The sequence below is a fragment of the Globicephala melas genome, chromosome 1 (assembly GCF_963455315.2).
Source record: "Globicephala melas chromosome 1, mGloMel1.2, whole genome shotgun sequence".
In the NCBI taxonomy this organism is placed as follows: domain Eukaryota; kingdom Metazoa; phylum Chordata; class Mammalia; order Artiodactyla; family Delphinidae; genus Globicephala; species Globicephala melas.
In genome coordinates, this window is record NC_083314.1 from 162,251,094 (window position 1) to 162,272,261 (window position 21,168).

Here is a 21,168-nt window from a genome sequence, read left to right on the forward strand (position 1 = left end):
GGGCCAGGTCCTGGGCTGAGGGTTGGAGGGGAAGGGACAGCCCTTCTTAATGCCACCCTTGCTGCCTGTTGCCTAGCACCACAGCAAATAGTGCTGCTGGCAGGCCCTGCCCTTGCTCCCTTGGCTCCCCTCTGACTGGCAGTGGCTGTCAAAGGACCAGCCCCGGAGGCTTTGCCAACCTCCTCCTCTGGGATATTTTAGAGGTAAGTCAGAAAATGACCAGCAGCCTCCAAAACTCGACTTTTTCTCATGCATACCTTACAAGGGTATATTTGGCTGCCCTGGGTGTTAATCTCCCACCCCCTTGCACTACACAGAGAGATATAAATATACGCCAAAGGCAGCACACTCAGAAACTTGGATTAAGGACGACATACTCAGGCCCCAGTGACACACAGAAGACACTCCACACAGCTGCTTATGAGCCCTCCCTCCCACACACTTCAGTCCCCAGTCTCCTGTAACTACACAATCACGCACACAACTATACACACGCCCCACAACACAGTCACAACAGCCGGCCACACAGACACTCCACCACCAGCACAATCACCACACACACAATCACTCCCCCATGATTATACAGTCACATATCCGTGTGGGGTACATCCACACGGACAGGTACTCCACGGTCATCACAGAGTCACACGTTGACACACCATCACACAGCCTCCCCCTCCACAGAGCACACACACAACCACGTGGTGTTCACACAGCTGGCAGTGGGCACACAGATCACAACGCACAGCCCACAAGCGTTCCGCACGGCCGCCCCCCCCCCGACCACCCCTTTACTCAAGGCCTCTCTGATTAAACACATCCAGCCCCTCTGCTGGTTACAGTGAACAGCATTCTTCTGCGATTGAGTCAAAGACCTCCCCCAGACAGGGGCTAAGTGGAAAAAAGGCATCAGAAGGGAGAATGCCCGAGGCCCAGGTCTGGGAAGGGGCCTGGCAGCTCCTCGCTTAGGGAGACAGCCTTCAGTGTTGAGTTTGATCCTGACACTGGTGGCCTAAGGACTTGGGGGAGGGGGCACGCCTTGCAGTGGGCAGAAGCAGGGCGGGTGGGGGGTGACAGGTGGAGCAAGCGGAGAGACCCCTGGAAACCTCGCAGCGTGAGGGCAGAAAGCGGTGTTAAATATGGACTGAAACTTAGAGGCTTAAACCCTCCCACGCAGTCCTCCCACCGCCCTTCCCCAGGCTCCGGACTGTCCGCAAACGTACGGGGTGTAGTGTTACCCCCTCCTCCGCCAGCCCTCGGCGACAGCTGCGGGGCACAGCGCTCAGGCGAGGGGGCATCGCAGGGCGCCGGGCGGCGGCTGACACCCCCGAACTCCTGCGGGCGGCGGGCAGGGTGCGGGGTCCCTCGAGGTCCCCAACCCCACACCCTGACCCCCTCCCGGGCCGGTCTGGCGGGGCAAGCGCTCTCCTGAGGCTGCGGAGCCACCTTCCTCCACTGCCCCCCCGCCCCGCCCAAACCGGGACCCTCGGAAGGGAAGGGTGGAGAGAAAGAAGGTTCGGGAAGACCTCAGGGGGATTGGTTTTGGAGACGCCGACCCCCTCCCCATACCTCCCCCCACACCCTCCGCTGGTGGCGGGAGGGGCGGCATTTCCCCGCCCCCGGGCCTAGCGGCCCGCTCCCTCCTCCCGCGGCGGGAGCCTGGGCCAAGTGGGCGCGCCCGGCCCGGGGCCGGCGGGATCCGGTGTCGGCTGCAGCTGGCAGTGCGGCGGACGGGCGCGGGCTGCCCGGGGGGCCAGCTATTAATACCGCGGCCGCCCAGCCCGGGTCGCGCAGCCATGGCCAGCCCGGAGCCCCGGCGCGGCGGGGACGGCGCCGCCGAGGCCGCGAGGTAGGAAAGGACCGTCCCGGGGCCGCGTCGCCGCCCCCTGGGGAAGGGGTGCTGGACGGATCCCCACCCCCCGCGAGCGCCTTTCGCCGGGCGGGGGCGGGGGTCCAGCCTGGGTGGGGCACGGGGCGGAGCCACCCGCGAAGGGAGATCGGGGCGTCTCGTCCCGGCCTGGCATCTCCGGTTGTCTGGGACTTTTTATAATTACCCCTCCCCCTCCCACGGGCGGTACGAGGATTAACCGCTTCACACTAGCGGGCACCAACCGTGAGATGCCATTCGGCCCCCAGTGGCCAAAGACGCTACCCGTTTTCTTTCGTTGCTCACCCCAAATGCAGCTGGAGATGGAAGCCTCCAGTTGCTGAATTTGCCGTGTGGAAGAGACTTCGCGCAAGGTTGGGCGGCTGCCAGCTTGGAGTTGAGAGTGTTCAAGCAGCTGGTTCTCTCTGGTCTGGGGCTTGGGGTGGTGTTAGACGGGGCGGGGTTGGGGGGAGAATCTACTGTCCCAGACCAGCAAGAGGGCCTTGGTTGGCAGGGGCCCTGGAGGGGAGGCCCTCTCCAACATTCAACGGTCAGCTCCACCACTGGTTAGCGGGGAAGGGACCTGTGGCTGAAGGATTTGGGGCGAGTAGGGAGCATTTCTGCCCCAGGGCAGCCTGTAGCCCTGGACTTCCTCTTGTACCAAGAGGTAGAGGTGCAAACACACACATACCTGACACCCCTCCCCTGTCACCAAGGGCACAAAGCTGAGCCTTGTTTTACATGTGCACTCACCTGTACACACATAGGGGTACACACAGAGTCACACACCAACTCATGCCTGCACAGTATCACAAACACTCCCAGTCACATCCCTGATGGGATGGGAGCTGATGGAATCCTCTAGGGACAGGGACAAAGTGGCAGAGAGGGAGGCTGCTTGGAGCCCAAGGAAACCTGAGGTCAGGGGCCTCAGTTAAGCTGGCCCCTTTGCCCCTAGGCCTCCCATAATCTACTTTTCCCCAGCTCCTTAGAGAGAGACAGCTGCTGAGGGCAGCACCTAGCAGAGGCCTGGCACTGTGGATGGGGTGACTGAGTGGTGTGTGGTAACAGCACTGCCTGCAAGTCAGGAGACCTGGAATCTACTTCCAGCTTTGCCACTCGACCTTGGGCAAGTTTCCTCCCTGGAGCTCAGTTGGTTGCTGCCTGCCTACCTTCTACAGAGCCCCACCCTGGGATATAGAGAGAATAACTGTACTTGTTGTTAGGAAATGGACCATCAGGGGAGACAGATACATGCTCTTCTGTAACACAAAGCACTTAGTTCAAAGATGAGCTGCCTACAAAGTGCCTTGAGAACACAAGAATGGGAGTTGTCTGGGAAATGCTTAACAGAGGAGGTGGAGTTTGAGCAGGCTTTGAAGGATGAGTAGAAATTTGTTAGGTAAATAGATATAAATATATTTTGAATGCTAGGGCCGAGCTCTGTACCTGCCGTAGTTGTTTTACCTCTTTCAGATCTTATGCCTGTTCTAAGACGAGAGTGGTAAAAAGGAGCTCCGGCTCTGGAGCCAGACTGCCGGCCTTCGCCAGGCTCCACCACGTACGAGTTGTAGAACTTTGAGTGAGTTCTTTACTCTGTGCTTTGGTTTCCTAATCTATAAAGTGGGGATAATGGACGAGCATCAGATAAATGAGTATTTATGGGAAACGCTTAGAATACTTCCTTGAACACAATTACGTTATTCCAGGGTGGAGTACTCAGCTGGAGCATGATGTGAGGGCCGTCTGCTGGCAAAGCAGGGACTCTGTTGAGGATCCGGGTGGGTCTGGCTAGCTGAGCAGGTGCATCCTTCCTGGCATTAGGAACTCTACTTTTCCAGGTAGTGTAGGACTGTTCTCTAGTCAGGTGGTTTACAATGAACTGTATTTTCTCAGCTGGACTCTTTAGACATTGTGGGGTAGGAGTAGGAGGTAGAAAAGTTAACGCATGTTACGGGTTGTCAAGCATTGGGTGGGCTATGGGTAGTAATGTGAGATGAGGCTGAAGAGGTATGTTGAGGTCACATCTTTAAGGGCCTTAAATCTATGCTAAGCAGTTGGCTATATATGGTGAAGAGGAGCAAGATAGTTTGCTTTATATTATAGCAAGCTGCAGCACTGTCAAGAACAGACTGGGATGAGAAGGAAGAAGGCTTATGGGAAGGCTGGTACGAAAGTGCGGGTGAGGGATGATGACTTGGACGAGGGTCCTGGCAATGGGGTGAAGAGGGAGATAGAGACTGGAGACTTTCTGAGATAGAAACGTCAGTTCTTAGTGAGTTGGCTGTTTAAAGACCACTTGTCTATCAACAGAGGGATGGATAAAGAAGATGTGGTACATATATATAATGGAATATTACTCAGCCATAAAAAAGAATGAAATAATGCCATTTGCAGCAATATGGATGGACCTAGAGACTGTCATACTGAGTGAAGTTAAGTCAGACAGAGAAAGACAAATATCATATAATATCACTTATATGTGGAATCTAAAAAAAAAAAAAAGGTACAGGGACTTCCCTGGTGGTCCAGTGGGTAAGACTCCACGCTCCCAATACAGGGGACCTGGGTTTGATCCCTGGTCAGGGAACTAGATCCCACATGCATGCTGCAACTAAGAAAACTGCATGCCGCAACTAAAGATCCCACATTGCTGCAGCTAAGACCCAGCACAGCCAAAATAAATAAGAAGAAGAAATAAATAAATATTTTAAAAAATTGTACAAATGAACTTATTTACAAAACAGAAATAGAGTCACAGATATAAAACACAAAGTTATGGTTACCAGGGGGGAAAGGGGAGGAAGAGATAAATTGGGAGATTGGGATTGACGTATACACAGTACTATATATACAATAGATAACTAATAAGGACTTACTGCACAGCACAGGGAACTCTACTCAATACTCTGTAATGACCTATACGGGAAAAGAATCTAGAAGATTAGAGTGGATACATGTATATGTATAACTGATTCACTTTGCTGTACAGCAGAAACTAACACAACATTGTAAATCAACTGTACTCCAATTAAAAAACAAAAAAAAGACTGCTTGTCTCATCAGCCTGGTGTATGGTGATATATTTCTCTGAGCTGGAAAATACAGGTGTAACAAGCTCAGGGAGAAGGATAATTTGGTGGCAGTTGAGTTTGAGGTGCCAAGTAACATCAGATGAAGATATCTAAAAAAGCACTCCAGGGCTTCCCTGGTGGCACAGTGGTTAAGAATCCGCCTGCCAATGCAGGGGACACGGGTTCGAGCCCTGGTCCGGGAAGATCCCACATGCCGTGGAGCAACTAAGCCTGTGCGCCACAACTACTGAGCCTGTGCTCTAGAGCCTGCGAGCCACAACTACTGAAGCCTGCACACCTAGAGCCCGTGCTCCGCAACAAGAGAAGCCACCGCAATGAGAAGCCCATGTACCACAGCGAAGAGTAGCCCACACTCGCCGCAACTAGAGAAAGCCTGCGCCCAGCAACAAAGACCCAACTCAGCCAAAAATAAATAAATACATGCATTTATACAAAACAAAAAAAGCACTCCATCTCTGGTAAAGTGAAATGAATGGACTAGGTGATTGTTGAGTTGTCATTAAGTTTTAGGTTTTGGTGCAGGTGCTGGGGTTGAATGAGGCCAGTGATGTTTGGGGCCTGATGAAGACACACTTTTGTGGTTTCCAGAGGGCCATCAGGAGATACAAAAGGGAAGCCAGGGATTCCTGGGGTGTAGAGAGGAGGACTGAGAAGACGATTTAGAATAAAAGTAGTCTTTATTAGGAACTTGGAGCTGAGAAATAGAGCTGAAAACCTGGACACAAGTAAGCCTTTTCAAGACAAATCAAATTCTTTGTTTGATATGTGAGGCTTTTCATTTATACTTTATATCTTAAAAAAGAAAAGTTTATTGAAAGCTACACTCAAATCTAGTCTGTTTTGTAAGTGGTGCACTCTGAGTATCTGAGTTTCCTTGAGCAAATTACTTAATCTCTTTGACCTCCATTTCCTGATCTGTAAAATGGGAATAATAAATGTAACCACCTCATAGAATTGTTATGAGGATTAAATGAATCGATATATGTAAAACATTTAGAACAGGGCCTGGTGTATATAAGACCTTTAAAAGTATAATTTATTATTATTTCCATGGTATTTTATATTTTCAAAGAATTGCTCAGAGATCCAAGGCAGGTAAGATGCATTTGAAACAGGAAAGACCAAAGCCACTTGAGGGCCAAAGCAGCAGGAGAGCATTCCTCCACAGGAACTGAGTAAGCTAGCAGGCAACGGGCAGCTGGGTTAAGGGGCTCATCTGTTAGAATCACAGAATCTGAATTCAAGAGCATTGACAGGCTAGAAGGATGGGCCAATTCCAACAAGATGAAGTTTTATAGGAACAAGAGATGTGGTTTAAAAGCACTTGGTGTGAAAAAGTCTTCAGGATTTTAGTCAAACTCAGCATTTATCCAGAATATGATGGAGCTGCCCTATATGCTAAGGGTGTCTTGACTGCAACAATAGGAGTATAGTGTCCAGAGAATCACTGCTCAGAGTACACCTGGGTATTGCTTCCTATACCCATCCCCAAGGGATAGCGAGCCTGTCAACTTGGAGCCTGTCAGAAAGAAGTGACCCAAATGAGGTGGGTACTGGAAACCTTGGCATGCATGGAATAATTGAAGGATAAATCAGTTCTCTTTAAGTGTTCAAAGAACTTACATGGAAGAGAAATTAGATTTGTCTGATTCTAGAAAGAAGAATCAAACCCAGGGAAAAATTGCAGGGAAGGTTTTACCTCAACACTAGAATTTTCTTATGACGGTGGAACATATAGTAGCTCAGGTGTGAGTTTCCAGTCCTTGAAGGTATGTAAGCAGAGACTCGACACTGACATCATGGGGATGGTGTCAGATCTAAGCAATGGGCTGTGTCGGGGTGGATCAATGGAGGGAAGGGGCAGACATGTGCTCTCTGAGATGTGAGAATTTGATATAAATTAGGCCTGTGTCCTACTGGCTCCAGTCACAAACCATCCCAGGACTGTGGCTGCCCTCTCACCTTGTCATTTCTCTTGCAGGAACACAAGAGCAGAGGCCACTTCTCTGCAAGAGGAGAACTCTGAATCCCCGTATGAGGTGGGGACCTGGAACCCAGAAGTTACTCTGTCTTTGGAAGGGACCTTGAACTTAGAGGATATTCTCTACCCGGGGGACACAGGTGACTTTGATGTGGCTATGTGTGTGGAAGAGACCGAGAAGCCTGAGGAGACGCTGCATATTGAGGAGACCAGGACGCCTGATGAGGCCCTGTATGTGGAGGAGCCAGGAAAGCCAGAGGAGATGCTATATGTGGAAGAGCCCGTGAAGCTGGGGAAGACTACAAGCCCAGAGCAGATGGTTTATGGGGGAAAGACTGTCCCGAGCGAGGAGAAACCTAACCCCGAGGAGAGCCTCAGAGCTGGGCCGTGTCCCAGCACAGAGGGGAGCCTGAGCACAGAGGACCTGGAATTGCTGGAGGGGCGTTTCCAGCAGTGTGTCCAAGCCGTGGCCCAGCTGGAAGAGGAGAGGGATCAGCTCATCCATGAGCTTGTGTTGCTCCGGGAACCAGCCCTGCAGGAGGTGCAACGGGTCCACCACGACATCCTGGCTGCCTACAAACTGCACGCCCAGGCAGAGCTGGAGAGGGATGGGCTGAGGGAGGAGATCCGACTGGTCAAGCAGAAGCTGTTCAAGGTGACGAAGGAATGTGTGTCCTACCAATATCAGCTGGAGTGCCGCCGGCAGGACGTGGCTCAGTTTGCCGAGTTCCGGGAAGTGCTGACCGCCCAGGCAGCCCAGCTCTCGGAGGAATTAGCCCAGCTTCGGGATGCCTATCAGAAGCAAAAGGAGCAGTTACGGCAACAACTAGAAGCACCTCCAAGCCAGAGGGATGGGCACTTTCTCCAGGAGAGCCGGCAGCTCTCTGCCCAGTTCGAGAACCTCATGGCGGAGAGCCGCCAGGGCCTGGAGCAGGAGTATGAGCCTCAGCTGCTGCGGCTCCTAGAGAAGAAAGAAGCTGCGGCCAGAGCTCTGCAGAAAACCCAGGCCGAGATCCAGGAGATGAAGGAGGCTCTGCGACCCCTGCAAGCAGAGGCCCTTCAGCTCCAGCTGCAAAACAGGAATCTGGAGGACCAGACCACCCTTGTGAGGCAAAAACGAGACGAGGATGTGCAGCAGTACAGGGTAGGCCCACTTGGCATGAAAGGAAGTACAGTCTTTTAGCCTGGGGAGGAAAAGGGGATCGGGGCCAAATGTCTTTGGGCTGAAGGATACTAGCATATGTAGGAAGAACAATTTGTTCCTTGGGCCATTCACTCACTTCTTTACGCCATTTTGCATTTCATTCATTCAGGCCTGTGCTAGGGCTGAAAGTTATCTTGCACTCTTAATTTACACAGCACTTTTACACCAATTATCTCACTTGATCTTCATTAATCCTCCAAGTCAACTATTATCATTTTTCATAGATGAGGAAACTGAGGCCCAGTGAGTTGGAGTAATTTGAACTCTAGTCTGACCACCCCCAAATATTTCAGTGCTCTTTCCACAGCACAAGTTTCCAATTCTAAGTGAATCACACTTGGGTTTATATAGAGCAGGAGGGAATGAGGCTAGGTAGTATTCATTCTCTCCCCTCTCCCATATTCACCCTCAAGCCCCACCTATCTGATCTCTGTCTTGAAGTTTTTCCAGTCTTAAAAAACTGGGATGAAATCTATAAATCTCAATTCCTCGTTTTCCTTTTTTGTGCATTTGTCACCATTTCACTTGTATTCAAGCTATTTCTGATCGTGAGCCAGTTCTAATCCCTTTTAGAACAGAGTGGGAGATGAACACTAAGTGCATAAACAAGTCTCTCTCCCCCACAGACTGTGAGCTTTCGGAAGGTAGGGAGTATGTTTTACTTATCTCTGCCACCAGGCTCAGAGTATGCATCAGTTAAGCGCTGACTTAAGAGCTGCTGGGTACCATGAGAAGACCACAGTGTGGTGCTTTTCAGAGCAGTACTTTTTTTTGGAACCCCCCTTTTTTGGATGAACTTAATCTTATGCCCTGCCAGAGATTTTGACGTATCCTTAAGGGAACATGTCCTCTGTTGAAAATGGCTGCATTTACTTCACTGAAGATTTTGTCAAGCTTTCTGTAGTTGTATTATGAAAACGGTGGGGTTTTTTTGGTCATAATATTGAACGTTTTCAAACTATACATATATGCACTCCCCTCACTCACCCAACACTGCCCGCCGCCTTCACTGCACTGCTTTTTTACTGGGTCACAATCTAGTGAAAGGGCACTAATTATCCTTGCATAAATAAATACTAACCTTAACAGCTTACACTCAATCAAATGTTACATTAACAATTGTAACCCAGGGTAGGAAGTAACGTGATTTAAGAGAGGTACAAATAAGAATGCTATGGGATAATAGTCGTGGATTAAATCAGAGAACCCATAACGGAAGACAATGTTATTTGAGCTAAGTGTTGAAGTACAGGTAAGATCTAGAGCAGTGCTGTCCAACAGAAATATAACGCAAGCCACATATATAATTTGAAATTTTCTAATAACCACATAAAAAAAGAAATAGGTGAAGGTAATTTTAATATATTTTATTTAATCTAATAGATCTAAAATATAATTTGTAACTTGGCTGCATGTGAAAGGTGAAAAACTGAGAGGTGAGTTGAACCTGTAAAGGTAAATCGGGGCAGATCACATTGGATTTTGAAATCCAAACTAGGGAGTTTGGACTTTATTCAGTGGTCAGTTGCATCCATAAAGGTTTTTTTATTTTTAAGAGCTTCTTTTTATTTTATTATTTATTCATTAAAATTTATTTTTGGCTGTGTTGGGTCTTCGTTGCTGTGCGTGGGCTTTCTCTAGTTGTATTGAGCAGGGGCTACTCTTTGTTGTGGTGTGCAGGCTTTTCATTGTGGTGGCTTCTCTTGTTGCAGAGCGTGGGCTCTAGGCACGCAAGCTTCAGTAGTTGTGGCACACAGGCTCAGTAGTTGTGGCACAAGGGCTTAGTTGATCCGCCGCATGTGGGATCTTCCCGGACCAGGGCTTGAACCCGTGTCCCCTGCATTGGCAGGCGGATTCTTAACCACTGCGCCACCAGGGAAGCCCCCATAAAGGTATTTAATCAAGGGATTAACATGATCGTTGCTCTCCTTTTAGAAACAGTATTGGTGGCAGTGTGTAAAATGGGCTAGAGACCCAAAGGCAAGGAGACTAATTAGGAAGCTACTATTGGTAAAAGGAAACAATGGTAGCAGGAATAAAAGGAAGGGGAAGGATACAAGAACAAATGTAGAATAAACTTGGCTACAGAATGAGTGGGGCAGAGAGGTGAGAAGTCAAAGAGGATGCTTAGATTTCAGGCAAGACTAACTAGGATGGTGGTGCTCTAAGTAAGGAATCTTCAGGATTAGAATTTTCTGACATAGTGCTAGAGTTGTAGAACTTTTTCCCCAGTGATTTTCGTCACTGTACTGGATTTGTTTCAGATTTGATGATCTGTGCACCTTTCCAAAGATCATTCTATAGAAAACAATCTTGATGGGTGTCTCCTATCGCCATACCATAATTAAAGTAGGAATAAAGGTATGAAAGAGCTAATTCTTCTCTTTCTTTTCTTTTTTTTTTTTTTTTTTAATTTTTATTTTTATTTTATTTATTTATTTTTTTTAAACATCTTTATTGGAGCATAATTGCTTTACAATGGTATGTTAGTTTCAGCTTCACAACAAAATGAATCAGTTATATATATACATATGTTCCCATATCTCTTCCCGCTTGCGTCACCCTCCCTCCCACCCTCCCTATCCCACCCCTCCAGGCGGTCACACAGCACCGAGCTGATCTCCCTGTGCTATGCGGCTGCTTCCCACTAGCTATCTACCTTACGTTTGGTAGTGTATACATGTCCATGCCTCTTTATTGCTTTGTCACCGTTTACCCTTCCCCCTCCCCATAGCCTCAAGTCCATTCTCTAGTAAGTCTGTGTCTTTATTCCTGTTTCACCCCTAGGTTTTTCATGACATTTTTTTTTTCTTAAATTCCATATATATGTGTTAGCATACGGGTCTCTTGCAGACAGCAAATATATGGGTCTTGTTTTTGTATCCATTCAGCCAATCTGTGTCTTTTGGTGGGAGCATTTAGTCCATTTACATTTAAGGTAATTATCGATATGTGTGTTCCCATTCCCATTTTCTTAATTGTTTTGGGTTTGTTATTGTAGGTCTTTTCCTTCTTTTGTGTTTCTTGCCTAGAGAAGTTCCTTTAGCAGTTGTTGTAGAGCTGGTTTGGTGGTGCTGAACTCTCTCAGCTTTTGCTTGTCTCTAAAGGTTTTAATTTCTCCATCAAATCTGAATGAGATCCTTGCTGGGTAGAGTAATCTTGGTTGCAGGTTTTTCTCCTTCAACACTTTCAATATGTCCTGCCACTCCCTTCTGGCTTGCAGAGTTTCTGCTGAAAGATCAGCTGTTAACCTTATGGGGATTCCCTTGTGTGTTATTTGTTGTTTTTCCCTTGCTGCTTTTAATATGTTTTCTTTGTATTTAATTTTTGACAGTTTGATTAATATGTGTCTTGGCGTATTTCTCCTTGGATTTATCCTGTATGGGACTCTCTGTGCTTCCTGGACTTGATTAACTATTTCCTTTCCCATATTAGGGAAGTTTTCAACTATAATCTCTTCAAATATTTTCTCAGTCCCTTTCTTTTTCTCTTCTTCTTCTGGAACCCCTATAATTCGAATGTTGGTACGTTTAATGTTGTCCCAGAGGTCTCTGAGACTGTCCTCAGTTCTTTTCATTCTTTTTTCTTTATTCTGCTCTGCAGTAGTTATTTCCACTATTTTATCTTCCAGGTGACTTATCCGTTCTTCTGCCTCAGTTATTCTGCTATTGATCCCATCTAGAGTACTTTTAATTTCATTTATTGTGTTGTTCATCGTTGCTTGTTTCATCTTTAGTTCTTCTAGGTCCTTGTTAACTGATTCTTGCATTTTGTCCATTCTATTGTCCATTCTATCTCCAAGATTTCGGATCAACCTTACTATCATTATTTTGAATTCTTTTTCAGGTAGACTGCCTATTTCCTCTTCATTTGTTAGGTCTGATGGGTTTTTATCTTGCTCCTTCATCTGCGGTGTGTTTTTCTGTCTTTTCATTTTGCTTATCCTACTGTGTTTGGGGTCTCCTTTTTTGCAGGCTGAAGGTTCGTAGTTCCTGTTGTTTTTTGTGTCTGTCCCCAGTGGCTAAGGTTGGTTCAGTGGGTTGTGTAGGCTTCCTGGTGGAGGGTACTAGTGCCTGTGTTCTGGTGGATGAGGCTAGATCTTGTCTTTCTGGTGGGCAGGTCCACGTCTGGTGGTGTGTTTTGGGGTGTCTGTAGACTTATTATGATTTTGGGCCGCCTCTCTGCTAATGGGTGGGGTTGTGTTCCTGTCTTGCTAGTTGTTTGGCATAGGATGTCCAGCACTGTAGCTTGCTGGTCATTGAGTGAAGCTGGGTGCTGGCGTTGAGATGGAGATCTCTCGGAAATTTTTGCTGTTTGATATTATGTGCAGCTGGGAGGTCTCTTGTGGATCTCTTTTCTTTTTTAAAAATTTATTTATTTTAGGCCGCGTTGGGTCTTCGTTGCTGTGCGCGGGCTTCCTCTAGTTGCGGCGAGCACAGGCTACTCTTCGTAGCAGTGCGCGGACTTCTCACTGCAGTGGCTTCTCTTGTTGTGGAGCACACACACGTGGGCTTCAGTAGTTGTGGCTCGCGGGCTCTAGAGCGCAGGCTCAGTAGTTGTGGCGCACAGGCTTAGTTGCTCTGCGGCATGTGGGACCTTCCCGGACCAGGGCTCAAACCCGTATCTCCTGCATTGGCAGGCGGATTCTTAACCACTGCGCCACCAGGGAAGTCCCAATTCTTCTTTCTGAAATGGCTTCTTCCTAAACTGTTTGCCAAAGGCCATGTATGGCATCTGATTACTTTTCAAGGGTACGCTTCACTCTTATGACTATAAACTTTGCCTCTTTCATCACCATCATCCATTCATTTGACAAATATCTTCTAAGTGCCTATTTTCTATGGGCCAGGCAATGAGCTATGTGCTGGCAAGGGATGAGACGCTGTGGTGTAGGGTGGAGGTGGGGGGCAGCCCCTGTCCTCAAAAAGTTGATAGTCCAATTAAAATATAATAATAATAATAAATAAAATGAACAAAAAATACAAAAAATAAAAATTAAACAGAAAAAGAAAAGAAGAAATAAAAGTTTATAGTCCAGGAAGGATGCAAGATAAAATTTCATAAAATCTAATACACTTGATTGTAAGATGCATCCTGATCAAAGTAAGATGTTAAAGTGTGAGTTTTAGAATCAATGAAATAATTAATATGCTTCAGTGTGATAGACAATGTAATAGTTGTAGGAATAAAGCATTGTACTGAAGCAGGTATAATTACACCTGGGGAGAAAAGGGGGAAATTTCATTAGAGGATTAACAATAGCTAGCATGTACGTGAAGTTCTTTACATGTAATAATTCATTTAATTCTTACATCTGAGATAGGTATAACTGCTGTCACCATTTGAAAAACAAGAAAACAGGTGAGTCAGAGAAGTCATCTGTCCAGGGTTACACAGCTAGGAAGTGATGAAGGAAGGATGTAACCCTGTGCCATCTAGTTCAAGTCCACACTCAACTACTACAGGGTGTTTGAGCTGAGCCTTAAAGAATGAATTCACTGTGTAGACAAGGGAAGGGTATTCTAGGCAGAGGGAACAGCTTATACAAAAGCATGAAAACACAGACGTTGTTATGGGAAGTGAGAAGCTCAGTGTGGCTGGAACATAAGGAATGTGAGAAATAGAGAGATGAGGCTGGAGAGGTAGATTGGGACCAGATTGCAAAGGGCTTTATGTATTCTTTTTTTTTGCGGTACGCGGGCCTCTCACTGTTGTGGCCTCTCCCGTTGTGGAGCACAGGCTCCGGACGCGCAGGCTCAGCGGCCATGGCTCACGGGCCCAGCCGCTCCGCGGCATGTGGGATTTTCCTGGACCGGGGCACGAACCCATGTCCCCTGCATTGGCAGGCCGACTCTCAACCACTGCGCCACCAGGGAAGCCCGGCTTTATGTATTCTTTAGGTCAGTGGTTTTCCTAAAAAGGTTTTCTTCAAAGCCACAGACCCTTTCCCCAAAACAATTTTATATGGAATGCCAACATGTAAAACAAGTAAAAGTAGAGCTACTTTCTAACTAAAGAGTGACAAGGTCACTCCAGCATGGCCTCCTCCTGTGGTTTCCTGGAAAACAGTTTGAAGACCATTTAAGAGCCTATCTATTATCTATCTATCTATTATCTACCTATCATCTATCTTTCATCTATTTATCTATCATCTATCTATCTACCTATCACCTATCATTTGTCTACCTATCATCTATCAATCTATCTATCATCTATCATCTATCTTTCATCTATCATCTACCTATCATCTGTTATCTATCATCTATCTTTCATCTATCATCTATCTATTATCTATCATCTATCAATCATCTATCATCTATGTCTACTTTTATATCTATCTATATGAAGGCAATAAAGCAATTAAGAGTATGAGCTGTAAGTCAGTGGCAAATCCTGGCTCTACCACTTACTAACTGGGAAACTTTGGACAAATGACTTAACCTCTGTGGTTCAGCTTCCTCACATGTAAAATGGGATTAATAGGGCTGTTGCAAGGAATGAACTAGTTAATATCTGTAAAGTGCTGCTAATGGTGCCTGCCACGTAGTTACGTACTCTAAGTGGCAGTGTGGAGGGTAGATTGAAAGAGCCTGGAAACACCACTTAGAGGAGAGATGAGAGATGTGAAGTTAAATGGGTAGCATTTGGTGACTGGTTGCAGTGGGCAGGGTGAGGAATTTGCTGAGAATGATCTCAAAGTTTTTAGCTTGAAATTGGTAGACTTCTAATGCCAAAAGATGGAATATGCTTACTATCTGCATGCTTCACCTCAATAAGCATTATGTGTAGGGTGCCGGACATACTAAGAACCAGGAACCTACAATCTGGTTGGGAGTTAGACATGAATAAAAAAAAAATTCAATATAAGGGAACAGATGCTATCTAGGTGACAGAAATGGCAGGAGTAAAGGCACAGAAATCTGACTTGTTCAGACTAGAGCAGCACTCTCCAACAGAAGTATCATGCAAGCCACAGATGTCATTTAAAAATTTCTAGGGGAACTTCCCTAGCGGTCCAGTGGTTAAGCCTCTGCGTTTCCAATGCAGGGGGCGTGGGTTCAATCTCTGGCTGAGGAACTAAGATCCCACACGCCACACAGCGTGGCCAAAAAAAGAAAAAAAATTCTAGTAGCCACATTAAAAAAAAATTAAGAAACAGGTGAAAATAATACATTTAACCCAGCATAGCAAAAATATTACCACTATAATATGTAATCAACATTAAAATTTGATATATATATATATATATATACACACATATATATATATATTTGGTGTCAAGTCTTAGAAATCTGCTATGTATCTTACACTCACAGCACATCGCCGTTCAGACTAGCCATATTTCAAGTACTCAATAGCCACATGTGGCTAGTGACTTCCATACTGGACAGTGCAGACTACAGGAATAATGGAGGTTCTAGTTAGAAGTAAGGGTCCAACTAGCAGGAGTCTGAATGCCAGACTAAAGAAAATGGAAAGCCTATGAAAGATTGAGATGATGAAGCAGGTTTGTTTTGTTTTGTTGTTTTAGTTTTTTTTTTGGTCACGCCATGCGGCATGTGGGATCTTAGCTCCCCAACCAGGGATCGAACCCGTGCCCCCTGCAGTGGAAGCATGGAGTCTTAACCCCTGGACCGCCAGGGAAGTCCCAATAAAGCAGTTTTTAAAGTTAACCCAGTGGTGCTACCCAGGATTAAGAATGGAGATTGTCCTTAATTTCTGTCACTGTACAATACTTCCTTCATTCTGTGACAGTTTCTCCCTGTCAAGAGCTTATCAGTGATGGTGCAGACAGCCTTCACAAGCAGGTCTTTTGTATATCCAGCAAACAACAGGTTTGCTAGATGGTGAGGCTTGGGAAACTGGGGCACAGAGGTATGCAGATGCTTTTCTTTAGATAACATGCTCTTAGATCGTAAGGCTATATCTCTGTGTGGTATCAAAGCATGGCTAGGCACTAAAAAAAAGACCTTTGACAATGTTGATGAAAGTTGAGATTCAGCCAGAGTATCAAAACACTGCAGATTGACAGGCCACAAGTATATTAAGGGTGACTCAGTGAACAAATTATTTAGATCCTTCTAATGACAGTATGCACCTAAACCGGATTCCTATTGTATTATTCTTCAAAATCTGAGGTAAAGTCATTGCTCCTTAAAGATGTGCCTTCCAATTTCAACGCTCTCTTCCCTTCCCAGCTACCCCATGGATCCTGAGGATCCATGTCAGCTAGCAACCAAGGCACAGACTGATTTGCTGACATCTTCATTCGTCAGGCATTAATCCTAGGCAGACACAATTTACAGAATGCATCCCGCCTGGTTTTGGCAGAATGGGAAATAGTTATCTGAAGACCCCTGAGGGCCTCCAGGGCATAGCGCCTTCATCTTCCAACTTTAGAACGAATTGTCCTGATGTAATAAGCAAAGGATATAGGAAATTAACAACTCTGATACCCTCAATAATAAAGCATCTATCTGCATGCCATGTTGTGGCAAGTACTAAGTAAAGATATCTCTGACTTCAAGGAGATTCAAATATAATATTCAAGAATAATTGCTTAGGGCTTCCCTGGTGGCGCAGTGGTTGAGTCCCCCTGCCGATGCAGGGGACGCTGGTTCGTGCCCCGGTCCGGGAAGATCCCACAGGCCACGGAGTGGCTGGGCCCGTGAGCCATGGCCGCTGAGCCTGTGCATCTGGAGCCTGTGCTCTGCAATGGGAGAGGCCGCAACAGTGAGAAGCCCGCGTACCGCAAAAAAAATAAATAAATGTAGTGATTAAAAAAAAAAAAAAAGAATAATTGCTTACACGAAGACTTGGTTTCTTTCAACTTAAATTGCTGAAGTTGTTGGGCATTATAAAGACTACTGATTATTAACGGAAACAAACTTGTACATAGAGCAAGGGGTCTATAAAATTCTTAGTTCACCACTAGATAATCAAAATCCTCCCCGACACTTTTTTAACTTATTTTTGGCTGCGTTGGGTCTTTGTTGCTGACTTCGTTGCTGGCTTTCTCTAGTTGCAGAGAGTGGGGGCTACTCTTCATTGCGGTGGGCAGGCTTATTGTGGTGGCTTCTCTTGTTGCGGAGCACGGGCTCTAGGTGCACAGGCTCAGTAGTTGTGGCACACGGGCTCAGTAGTTGTGGCTCACGGGCTCTAGAGTGCAGGCTCAGTAGTTGTGGCGCACAGGCTTAGTTGCTCCGTGGCAAGTGGGATCTTCCCGGACCAGGGCAGGCATATTCTCAACCACTGCGCCTCCAGGGAAGCCCCCGACACTTCTTAAAATTGGGAAACAAAAAAGTCCCTCTGAAAAGTCCCTCTGTCCACCCTTTGCAGGATTTTAAGATGTAAGCTGTGGTTAACAGACAAGACTCCTTTCAGAACAGTATCACTGTCAAAAACAGTATCACTGTCAAAACACAAATTCTCTGAATCTATTTCTCAACCTCAATACTGCTATGGAGATTAAACAATGTGTAAGGAAATATACTATTATGGACAATGTCAGGTTTTTGTTGTTTGGTGCTTTAGAAATGTTCTTGGTCCTCACGCAGGAACAGCTGGAGGAAATGGAAGAACAACAGAGGCAGCTAAGAAGCGGGGTGCAACTCCAGCAACAGAAGAACAAAGAGATGGAGCAGCTAAAGATCAGCCTTGCTGAAGAGCTCGCAACATACAAGTCAGTTTTTGCTGCTACCCAAATCTCAACTAACAAAGGCTGAGGGAATGGTGGGGAGGGCAGATGTTGCTCAGGAGAAATTTCTCTTGACAGTGAAAAGCAAAAAAAAAAAAAGAAAACTGGGGGAAATTTTTCAAATTATGCTCATCCGTGAACAGATGGAAAATGGCTCTTTTTTTTTAAACGCCTATGCTACCCAAGAGCCTGGAACAGGCTAATGCTCCCACTTCTGAGGCAGGTGGAATCCAGACACAGCTGCAAGGTGATCCTTGTAGGTTATAAGAGCAGTGTCTGCATTGTTGCTGCTTTCCTGACCTAACAAGACTAGTGCCTTAAAAAAAGATTGTGTGTCTAATGACAAGTCAGTCATTTAGGGATAACACATACTTCCAGGTTGCCTGGTTCAAGCATTCAGGCTTCATTTGGAATGTTTCAATTTCTAGTAGGACTTAAAATATGTCCTGATTATCATCAGGAAATCCAGAACAGGATAAAACATCTAGGCTCTGTGCATTCTTACTTTCCTCACCCTACGTGACCCCATATGCTATTCATAAAGTTTCCTTAGAATAGCAGAGAAGGCAGTTAGGGTACCTAATTCAAACTATGACTAAGGAGGCCAAGAAGGCTAAATTAATCTGTTAACAGTCATTTACAAAGCTGAAGAGGGTGTTGTTTGTAGACTAAAGGACATGATTATTGCTTAATTTGTGAAACAAGCAACACACCTATCCATTAAGTTCTTTACATACCAATATGTCCTCACATTCTTTATAAAGTGCTAGATTCTCTTGGATAAAGAAACTAAGGATTAAAAAAGATCAAGTTGGATACTAGATAAATATCCATAAATTTTTATTAATTTCCTAGTTAATCCTACATTTTGTATACAAATTCACAAATAACTATCATTACTGATGCTTTTCCTAAATTACTAGGATTTTTTTTTCCTTTGGCCAGCCTGCATGGCTTGCAGTTCCCCCATCAGGGATTGAACCTCGGGCGACAGCAGCGAAAGCGCTGAATCCTAACCACTAGACCATCAGGGAACTCCCATACTAGGATTTTCTTTTACCATGTTTCATCCAGGAATAACTGACTATGCCCATTGTTTGGGAGATTACTAGAACCTTGTAACCGAAGAAAATGATCTGCTAAACACCTTTGTGTGGATAAGATGAAAAGTACATGGAAAAGACAATGATTAATCCAAAGAATCGAAATTACAGAATTTCAGGCCTTGTAATACCTGTGTGTAAAGTTAACGTGGGCAGAAAAACTTTTTAGCTAGCCCCTCCCAAAATCATCCTTGATTAGATGCAAAACACACTCTAGCAATCTCTCCTCAATATGGCCTGCACTAAGCTTCAGAAATTCATTATTAAAAACTTTATATTGGGAATTCCCTAGTGGTCCAGTTAGGACTCAGCGCTTTCACTGCTGTGGGCACAGGTTCAATCCCTGGTCAGGGAACTAAGATCCCACAAGCCATGCAGCGCACCCAAACAAAAAACCCCCAAAAAACAAACAAAAAACCCCCACAAAAACTTTATACTGTATTATTTCAAGTTGCAGAAAGTTTAAACTTATCCTTTTTTCTCTCAACCTTACAGGGGCTGTTTAGAAACATATGGCCGAATCTGTAACCAGGAACCAACAAAAAAAACTTCTTAGCAAAGGATCACTGAGTACCCTTTGGACATACTTTTTTCTAAACAGAGAAGGGAGTGCCAGGGATTTGGCAAGCAGTTCACTCTGGGAAAGTTACAAATACTGGCTGACCTGTTTAAAAAGATCATAGGGCTGGCTGGAGGCAGAATACTATCAGTCAACTCTTAGCTGGATTCTATTTCATAGGCTGCTGGTACTGATTTCGATGCACTGAGAAATGGAAAAATAAGTCTCCTGTCACCCATCAACAACCCTCCACACGCACAAAGTAAAGGAAGAATGTATGGACACACCTTGCTGTATTGTGAAGAATGTATCTTACCTTCTGTTGACCCAAAAGTTTTTCAGGAACACAGGTGGAGTCAAAAAGGCAGACGATTTTCCTTATATTCAAGTTGACCCCTGAACAATGTGGCGGTTAATCTGCACATAACTTAGTTGGCCCTCGGTATCCGAGGTTCCTCCACATCCACGGACTCAACCAACCACTGCAGGTATAGTACTGTGGTATTTACTATTGAAAAGTATGTTGTAAGTGGACCTATGCAGTTCAAACCCACGTTGTTCAAGGGTCAACTGTACATGGGTTTACAATTTGAATTCTTTTGTGCCATGAATGTTAGACTTTAATTGAATTCCTTTACAAAGTTTACTTTTCTTTAAGTCTGTGCTGATTCATGTAGATTTACTCTTGTGTCATGGTAATTTTCACTATACTCTAAAAGAACTACTGGGCTTCCCTGGTGGCGCAGTGGTTGAGAGTCCGCCTGCCGATGCAGGGGACACGGGTTCGTGCCCCGGTCTGGGAAGATCCCATGTGCCGCGGAGCGGCTGGGCCCGTGAGCCATGGCCGCTGAGCCTGTGCGTCCGGAGCCTGTGCTCCGCAATGGGAGAGGCCACAACAGTGAGAGGCCCGCGTACCGCAAAAAAAAAAAAGAACTACTGACTTAGAATAAAGAACCAATCCAGATTTCCCCAAAGATGAGTTTGATTTTTCACCTCATGAAAATGATTCTGGGTCAGAGTGATCTACTCCGTTAAATTGGGTGGTTGAAGAACCCGGCATTTTACCTGGTTATGGCACTTGGCTTTCAAGAGCCTATTTTTCTAACCTCTAAGTACAGGCCCCAGTGAAAAAAATACTGGGGAGATTCAACCTCTCTATGAGAAAATGTCAAACACCTTTTCCAAATTTAAATTTTGCCTTAAATTCTCTCTGCCACACTGCCTCTGACATTCTTGAAAGTTCATGTAGTTCTCCAGAGATAGACTTCAAAAAGATGTTATTTTATCAAAGACTAATCTGTGTACCTCTGATTCAGCATTTTATGTCTTTCACTTCCCCCGGGAAGGAGTAAAGCTCTTTGCTATACCTCTGGGTCTATTATATTTAATTCTGCTCTTGGTAGTCAAAGACCATAGAAAATAACTGTCACCTGAACAACTCTTCTAGACGCCAGAGACTGGTGTTTGATGGCTATTATATATTAAATAAAACCCATCAGTGTGGGATTATGTAGAAAAGCAATTTATTCCATTATAAGCACTTACACAGTTAGTCATGGAGAGTAACAGGCCTGCTGGTGAAACAGGTCACCCAAAATAGAGATGGTATCAAACTAGTGGTCAAGGACTAACTCCTTTAAAAAAAAAAAAAAAAAAAAAAGC

At 45.5% G+C, this 21,168-nt stretch overlaps 1 protein-coding gene across 1 annotated transcript; it reads left to right on the plus strand.

Annotated features, from left to right (window-relative positions):
* Nucleotides 1-1,737: 1,737 nt before the first annotated feature.
* On the plus strand, nucleotides 1,738-21,166 carry SYNC (syncoilin, intermediate filament protein). Its single transcript, XM_030870779.2, has 4 exons — nucleotides 1,738-1,849; nucleotides 6,944-8,087; nucleotides 17,705-17,829; nucleotides 19,443-21,166. The coding sequence occupies exons 1-4, from the start codon at nucleotides 1,797-1,799 to the stop codon at nucleotides 19,501-19,503; spliced, it is 1,383 nt and encodes a 460-aa protein (XP_030726639.1). The 5' UTR covers nucleotides 1,738-1,796; the 3' UTR covers nucleotides 19,504-21,166.
* The last annotated feature ends 2 nt before the right edge of the window (nucleotides 21,167-21,168 follow it).

Coding starts and splice junctions, on each gene's coding strand:
- SYNC (XM_030870779.2), top strand. CDS start 1,797: ATGGCCAGCCCGGAGCCCCGGCGCGGCGGGGACGGCGCCGCCGAGGCC. Junction 1,850..6,943: donor GGCGCCGCCGAGGCCGCGAG/GTAGGAAAGGAC, acceptor TTTCTCTTGCAG/GAACACAAGAGCAGAGGCCA. Junction 17,830..19,442: donor GAAGAGCTCGCAACATACAA/GTCAGTTTTTGC, acceptor TCAACCTTACAG/GGGCTGTTTAGAAACATATG.